Here is an 8,648-nt window from a genome sequence, read left to right as displayed (position 1 = left end):
TTTAATCCCAGGTTCTTTTTTATCTTTTCTATATCGTGCTTGTATTTGCAAGTATGCTCACCATTCCAACTCTATGCCATCTTCTAATAGTTCCCCTCTTGTTTTCAATTCTCCAGTCTCATCTAGAATGTTTTTATATGTAATTACCTTTCCCAGGTTCATAAATTTTGGGTGCAAAAAAATCAGTGTTGAAATCCAATTGGGTATTTTCATGTTATTAGATTTTTTATTTTTAATCCACACATCTAGTAGTGCTCATCTATTATGTTTCTGGAAATACTGGTGTGCTTTGTATTTCCCATGACATGCCACCCTGTCTGCATGTCATGATCTTCTAGTGCTAGCAATCTCCTATTCCTTAAATGTATCCATTACTTTAACCAAGCAAGTGTTGCTGCCTGGTAATATTTTTCCCAATTTGGGAGACCGAATTCTCCTCTTTCTTTTGCATCCTGTAATAACTTGAATTTGATTCTTGGTTTCCTCCCTTGCCAAATAAATTTGGATGTAATTTTGTTTAAATTTTCAAAAATTTTTTTGCCTAATTTAATTGGTATACATTGGAATAGGAAAAGTAGTTTGGGTAGCACATTCATTTTAATAGTCACAATTCTCCCCATAAAAACAAGCTGTAGATTTTTCCATCTGTCTAAGTCTACAGAGATTTGATCTATTAATTTATCATAATTTTCTCTTTTGAGTGTGATGCATCTTGCTGTCAATTGAATCCCTAAGTATCTTACTTTTTTAGCTATTTAAATGTTAATTTTTTCTGCTAGCTCGTTCTCTTGTGGTTTGGTCATATTCTTGACTAACATTTTCATTTTTTCTTTGTTAATCTTCAGCCCCACTACATTTCCATAATTTTCCAGGACCTGTAATAACCTTAAACCAGACTCTAAAGGTTCCTCCAAAATAAATACTAGATTGTCTGCATATGCCTGTAATTTGAATATCTTTTTCTTAGTTTCTAAACCTTTAATCAATTTATCTTCTCAAATTATTCTTGTTAAAACTTCTAATGAAAGTACAAATAATAATGCTGATAGCGGGCAGCCTTGTCTCGTACCTTTTTGTATCTGAAAACTTTTTGTTAATTCTCCATTCATAATTACTTTTGCTTCTTGTTTAGAATAAATTGCTTGGAACATGTTTATGAATCTTTCTCCAAATTCCATATATTTAAGTTGGGTCAACATACATTCCCATCTAACATTATCAAAAGCTTTCTGTGCATCAACAAAAATCAATGCCATTTGTTTTTCATTGTGTGAGTCATAATATTCTAGTGTATCTAATATAATCCTGGCATTATATCTTATTTGCCTTTTGGGCAGAAAACCGTTTTGATCGGTATGGATAAATTCAGCTGTATCTTTTTAATCTTTTTGCCATTATTATCATAAAAATCTTATAATTCGTATTTAATAAGGAAATGGACCTATAGCTTTTTTATGAGAGTTAAATCAGAATTTTCTTTAGATATTAGTGTAATGATTGCTTTTTTCCATGAATTTGGGGTCTTTGCTACTTTTAGTACTTCATTAAATACAACCAATAAAGTTGGGCCCAGAAGTTCTTGAAGGTTTTTATATATTTCCGACGGTAATCAGGGCCTGGTGTTTTATTGCTTTTTTGTTTTTTAATCGCTTCCATAATTTCCTGAAGTATTATATCTTCATTGAATATATTTTGGTATTTTTCTAGGACCTTTGGCAGTTCAGCGTTCGTAAGATACTGTAGTATTCTTGCTTCACTAATCTTTATGTAATTATTATAGAATTTGTACGTCACGTTTTTTTCTCCTTGGTTTGGTATACTATCTCTCCTGCTTCGTTGCATAATTTACTAATCCATCTTTTATCTTTTTATTTTTTTAATCTATAAACCATCTCTCAGATTTGTTTGCCTGTTCAAAAAATTTTTGTCTGATACTTTTTATTTTTTGTGCCAATTTTTCTTTTTCTAAAATATTCAATTTGTGTTTAAGTCTAGTTGTCGTTTTAGATCTCTATACTGCATTTTTTTTGCAATTCTATTTTTAATTTTTTGTGCTCTTCCTCTAAGCTTTTTTGATACCGTCTTTTCTTTTTATTTTCATTAGCCATGTATGCAATTGCAGTTCCTCTCATGACTGCCTTGGCTGTATCCCATAGATTTTGGGTATTTGTCTCCTCTTTCTGGAAAAATATCTGCATTTGTTCTTCCATTTTTTTGCTTAAATTCTTTTTGATTTAAAATTGCTTTTTTAAAGGTCACCTCCTACTTGCTTTCTGACCTTTCCATTTCATTATAATAGTATTGTGGTCTGCCCAAGTATTAATATCTATCATTACCTTATCTACATCTGAATTTAATTCTTTCGTGGTCCAGGCCATGTCGATTCTAGACCACGATTGGTGGCACCCTGAATAATAAATTGTTTTACATTTGAATTTCTCTCTCTCCAGCTATCCTGGATATTAAATTCCTCTGCCATTTTGAAAAAAGTATCAGGTAGTATTTGTCCCTTTTCTTACACTCTCACTTTTATAGTCTAATTCTCTATCTACGATTGCATTAAAGTCACCAACTAAACAAATATTTTCATATTCAAAATCACCAATAATCTTATGTAATTTCTTGTAAATGTAATTAATTTTTGAGAAAATCATCAGTAAGAATATCTAGAATTTGATGGGAGAAATAAACTAAAATAAGGATTGTAACAGGATCTATGATAAGGCAACCAGAATGATTGAATAAAAAGTAATATTATACTAATGATTATTTTTTTAGGAATATTGGGGAAAAATATACATTCAATTGTTATTTATCAAAACAATAAGAATTGTATTAACTCAATGTTTGCAAAGGAGATTACATTGGGGAAACAGGAAATCAATTAAAATTAATATGTGGAATACAGATTATAAAAATAATTAATGATTGTTTTATAAATGTAACCCAGACAATACACTGTTCACCAATTATTGAGTGATTTATGTTTTTTTTTTAAAAAATCAATAAAATATATTAAAAAAAAAAGACACTAAGCTTGTCGGCTGGAAAGCCAACAGCCCAGTTTTGAAACCTGAGAGCCGTGGAATGGGATGAGCTCCCGTCCTTGCCCTAGCTCCTACCAATCTAGCAGTTCGAAAGCATACAAATGCGAGTAAACAGGTAGCACTTTGGTAGGAAGGTAATAGTACTCTGTGATGTCATGCTGGCCACATGACCACAGAAACGTCTTAGGACAGCACTGGCTCAATGGCCCTTGAAACAGATGAGACCTGACTCCTATAGTCAGGCGACTCCTTTCCCTTTATACAACTTCCAATTTGTTTTTAGATGCCTCACAAATATATTTAACCACATTCCAGCATTTGATTAAAAGTACATTATTACTTAAAACTCCAAACATATTTATTCAACAAACAGAATTTGGCAGTTAGATCAGCGGTCCCCAACCTTTGCTGTGGCCTGGCTGGGGGGGGGGGAGGGGAATGGGGCTGTGCGAACGGTGCGCTGGCATGCAAACTTGTGTGCAGCTCCAGAAAGAAAAGCTTTGGAGGCGCGGTTTTGTGATCCTTCAGGCTTCTCCACACCAAAAGGGATAGAAGGCCTGAAGTAGCACGCGATCACTCCCCCAAAGCCTTTTGTCTATTTGCAAAAGCTTTTAGCATGAAGAAGCCTTTGGTGGCACAGTTTCATGCTCCTTCAGACTCACTGAGGCTGCCTGATGCTCCAAAAAGTGGATCGGGTATCCTGCGCAGGCACACTCAGTGAGTCAGGGAAGTGGAGCAGGGTGCGTTTGTCCCACCCAGCCTCTGCTCTCACTGCTCTGCTTTTAGAGCAAGCGGTTTGGTGGACTGGCCGGGGGGGGGGAGGGTAACTGGGTTGCACAAGTGGCTGGCTGGAATGCAAGCGTGCAGTTCCACTCATGCAAGAATCTTTTAGGGTGCCTCTTGCGCAAGTGGACTGTGCAAGCACACTAGCCCATCTCTTGTGTGGTCCAGTTCCAAATAGGTCACGGCCTGGTAGTGGAAATAGAGCTTGCTCTTTTGAGAGAGAAAAGGAATTCTGAGAATGCATTCGCCATTCAAAAATCCATTGTTGAAGCTTCAAATGGTTATGGCAGGGCAGAGAAAGGACATTAGAATGTTCTGTACAGTGAAGCATTCCATGTTCCATAAGAATTCTAAATTGGCCTTTAATGCATGATGAAAAGTACAGTAAACCAATTGGGCCTCTGAGAATTATATTGCACAATCTGTAAGCAGACTTATTTCAAAGACTGATAATACAGCATTTTAGGTATCTTTTTGTTCAGCCGTCTCCTTCTTGTTATCTGAAGATGAGGCAAGAATTTTGCTTTCCATTGCTTTTTTGGCCAGAATCCCCCTCATACGTTTTTTCTCCTCCTTCTGCTCCATCCGTTTAATCTTCTCCCTCTCTATTACCATCTCTTGGAATTCAGGACTGTGATGATCCAGATGATAGCCATATTGCTCCCGGGCCTCAGCCAGTAACAACCGCCGTCGTTCTTTTTCTTGCTGTTCTTTGAGCTTGCGTTGCTGTTTTCCCCTCTGCCAGTCTTCTATCATCTGTGGCATTTTGGCCATTTTGGCAGCAATGATCTCCTCTCTATAAAGCAAAAGACAAAACTATGAAACAAAATATTGTACAGCTCTAGATATAGAAAAATATGTTTTCACTTTATTTTCAACATTTTCATTTTAATGGGTGAATAGGTTCATACTAAATAGTTATTCTAACACCTAAATCTACAATAGCTTTACAATTTAAAATATTCATTTTGGATAGTGTTCATAGAGATACCATGACATTGATCTAAAATATTGGGAGGTGTCCAATTTAACCTGTTAAATCAGCAATTTACAAATTGCATTTTATATCACTTCTCAAAGTAATGTAGAAAAATCCCAAAGTTACAATAAAGGCTCAAATCAGTGGAAATATCACATAACAAATGCCATCTTATCTGCTATCTAACATGAGCATGTTACTCAAATTGCAAATGTGCTTCTTAAAAGATCCTACAATTTCATATAGCATATATTTCTCTACAGCAGTATTTTTCAAGTTTAAGATGTGTGAATTTCAACTCCCAGAATTCCCTAGCCAATTGGGATTTAAAGTCTACACTTCTGAAGTTTGTCAGGGTTGAAAAACACTGCTTTACAAAGAAGTCATCTATCAAAAGTATTTTAATTTTGTTTAGATTATTATACTATGCCCTGATTCATCTGGCACTTCCACCACTTCATGAGAGGGAAGAAAGAGTCCTGAGCAAAGCAACTTCTACATCACCTTGCTCTGGAACTTATCTACCAGGCAAAAGCAGGAACACTAAACCATAGCATGGCAATCTCAATTTTGCTTAGTTTTTATTAATGCAAAGATTGTTTGCTCTGAATTTTATCAGATGCTTTGCTTCAAATGGGTACACTCATGGCACACCTAAGAATGCCCGAGGACAGCTGTACTAGCCTCCTTCAATACAGCTGAAATTACACCCAGAGTAAAAATGCCTATAAAGCAAACTATATTTAAATATGCAAAATGAAAAAATAAAAGGATTTTTATTGGTGCAGAAATAATTGCCCAAAAAATGGACACTGAACAAATGCTTATAGATGCTGCTCTGCTGTGGGAGATCTACTAATCCACCCTTTGCAACTCACAAATCCTTATTCCCACACCAAGAGTCTCAGAGGTATATAATTTTCATTTCATATTGCTGTGAGAGGCCTTCCTCTGTTGTTATTCTGCAACAACCTCTCTGATGTGGCTTCGGAAAGTGTGTGCAATTGGGCAAGTCAGAAGCCTAAGGGCAACTCAAGGGTTCATTCCCAAAGTATGTGGATTCGTGGCTCAGTGGCAAACGGGCCCATGGGACCAGGCATTTACAAAGCTCCTTTCATCAGGCCGGTGTTTCTTAAAGTGAGGCTCTAGAGCCTGGGGGGGTGGTGTTCCGAAGCCCTTCTCACGCGTCCGCGAAATCAAAATTATTTGTTAGCCTATGTTGATCTTTTGAGGTCCGCCGTAATTTTGCTCCCGAGAGCAAAAGAGTTAAGAAATCCTGGATTAGAGTGACGCTAAGAACAGATGACTCAGCGACGTCCCAGCAAACCCGAGGGCTGAAATTGCATCCCGGCGGTCTCCCACGCGAGAAAGGCGCTCACGGCTTTCCTCGGCCCCGCTGGCTCGAGAGGCGGCGCCTTGCCTCCTCGCTCCAGCCCTCAGTCCGATCTCGCAAAAGGCAGCCACCCGCATTCTCCCTCCTTCTGCCTTCCTTACTTCTGCCTCTGCTTGGCTTGGGCCTCACTCTCTTTGGCATCCAGCGACTGCTGCATCTCCTTCAAGGAGGGGTACCAGATTCTCTCCTCAGCTTCCATTTCCTGCAGCTTCTCCAACGACGGCCACAACCGGGCCGGGTCCACCCCGGAGGCTTGCCCATGGCGCCCAAATAGCTTGGCTTCATATTCGAACGTCAAATGCCAGGCCGGAGTGCGGGGATCGGCAGGGTCCGGCCGATAAATTCCCTTCAGTTGTAACTTAAGCGGCTTGGCGTTATACAGCCTGACACCACCGAGAACCAGCCGACTTCCGCGGGCCGCCATGTTGCAAGGCGCTTAGCAGGTGACCGGAATTATAGAGGGGGCCCTCTTGGAATTAGCCCCCCCTTCCCGTGGGCAGTGCCATTTTGGATGCTGGCGCATGTCGGGCGCCATTTTGAAGTTTGTTCATCGCTGCGGGCACCTCCATCTTTGGAACGTTGCGAATGTTCGTGAAGGTTTTGCTGGGAGGCGGTGAATGGTATTTCGTCATAGAAACAGTAAAGTGTGACACAAAGTTGACTTTGATTCCGATGTTATTTTTTTCTTTGCTTTATATTTCTAAAAATTGCAGTGCATCTTTGCACAAGTGCTTTACGACACAACATGGCTTCGTTAAACCGTGCATTAGGATTTGGGAAGGCTTCAAAGGAGCGATGGCATCTTAACGACATTTGTTTACATGAAAATTTGCACAGCTGTAATTTTTCTAAAATCTGCTAAGGTTCCTCAATTGCAGCGCGACTGCAAAAAGGCTTTTGTCTGAAAAATTAATGCATGTGAAATATTTGGGTATCCTCTTAGGGCAGCGGCTCCCAATCTTTTTTATACCCCGCACCCCTAAAACGCTTCTGATATATTCTCGCACCCCTTACAAAAGTTCGAAATAACGGCAACGAATTATGCATATATACTATAATTTTGAAAACCCAAGTTTTCGCACCTTCTGGAATATCGTCTCGCACCCCCGGTTGGGAACCCCTGTTTTAGGGCTACTCTGTCTTTAACTGCCCCTCGGAGTAATGTTTTCAGCAGACTTTTTTTATTTTCAATCCTGCTTTCCCTAAATGTCCCTAAAGCTACAAGTGGTTCCATTTTATTACAAGATATCAAAAGCAGTTTAACATCATGGGGATTTAACAATTTAATATATTAATTAATTTAATAATTAATCCACCCTGTGGATTACAAGCAGGATGCCATAGAAACGGATGAAGGCCTTGGGTGGACAATGAAATATAGTATAAATTTATTGAAATGCAATGCAGTGAAATACAGTATACAGTGTAATGTGCAATAAAATACAATACAGTAATAGAAAATGGATCATAATAGTTTCTTTAAATATTTTTAAAATATTTTCCACATGTAATTGTATGTATATATAATTGTATATAAGCCCATCCATGTATAAGTAGATCCTCAAATTATTAAGCAAAATGCCATGAAAAGGGCATGTCGGCTAATTGGATTTTTATGGTATTTTGGTTAAAAATGTGAAGGTCATCTATCCACAGAGGAATTTTTATATACTAGTATATGCAGTACATTTATAGAACGATACTACAATGAAGAACATCTAATAGTATGGACACTGATGCAGTAGCATAGATCTTTCTGACATCTTCAGCATTGTTACAAAATGCAGTTTCTGATACTAGCTCTGATAATGATCAGCTCCATTAATGAAATATATTATTTAATCCTCCATCAGGTATACTACATGCATCTATAGAAGTTCCTTGCTCTTCTAGTCACTTTTGTAAAAAAAAAAAAATACCGTGTTTCTCTTTCGGGGTAAGATCTACCCCGAAATAACCCCTAGCTTGATTTTGGGAGGTGGGCTAAATATAAGCCCTACCCGCAAAATAAGCCCTAGTTTTGGGGTGAAACGCATGCCTAAAAATCAAGCTAGGGCAGGGGTAGGGGTGGAGGTGCCCCACGCCATGTGCCGCTTACCGGTAGGACCGCCACAGCCAGGCCTCCCACACCCTGACATTTATTGCACTGCGTGGCTCATGCTGGTGCTGCCACTCATGGCTGCATAGCATTTCAGGCCATTGCTGCTACTTGTGGCAGGAGGCTACATGGTGCTTCACGCTGGTGCTGCCACTCGCAGCAGGACACCACGCGGTGCTTCAGGCTGTTGCCGCTCATGGCAGGACGCTGCACAATGCTTTGGGCTGTTGCCTGCTGTGAGCAGCAGCAGTGGTGTGAAGCACCATGTGGCCTCCTGCTGTGAGCAGCGACAACAGCCCAAAGTGCTGTGCGGCCTCCTCCCACAAGTAACAGCACTGGCATGAAACA

At 39.0% G+C, this 8,648-nt stretch overlaps 1 protein-coding gene across 1 annotated transcript; it reads right to left on the bottom strand.

The window, feature by feature from the left end:
* Positions 1–2,986: 2,986 nt before the first annotated feature.
* On the bottom strand, positions 2,987–8,050 carry GADD45GIP1 (GADD45G interacting protein 1). The gene is made up of 2 exons (XM_039366973.1): positions 6,304–8,050; positions 2,987–4,626 (listed from the first exon to the last, which is right to left on the bottom strand). Exons 1-2 carry the CDS (start codon positions 6,624–6,626, stop codon positions 4,293–4,295), a joined length of 657 nt encoding a protein of 218 aa, XP_039222907.1. The 5' UTR covers positions 6,627–8,050; the 3' UTR covers positions 2,987–4,292.
* Positions 8,051–8,648: the final 598 nt, after the last annotated feature.

The sequence above is a fragment of the Crotalus tigris genome, unplaced genomic scaffold (assembly GCF_016545835.1).
Source record: "Crotalus tigris isolate CLP2741 ecotype Arizona unplaced genomic scaffold, ASM1654583v1 scf7180000020503.524756, whole genome shotgun sequence".
In the NCBI taxonomy this organism is placed as follows: Eukaryota; Metazoa; Chordata; class Lepidosauria; order Squamata; family Viperidae; genus Crotalus; species Crotalus tigris.
The sequence above is the reverse complement of the archived record's forward strand: the minus strand, read 5'-3'. Positions and strand labels throughout refer to the sequence as shown.

Bases quoted from the DNA above. Each gene is read 5' to 3' on its own strand.
- GADD45GIP1 (XM_039366973.1), bottom strand. From the start codon at position 6,626: ATGGCGGCCCGCGGAAGTCGGCTGGTTCTCGGTGGTGTCAGGCTGTAT. The intron at 4,627-6,303 runs GTAAGGAAGGCA...TTTGCTTTATAG, and splicing joins CAAGCCAAGCAGAGGCAGAA to AGAGGAGATCATTGCTGCCA.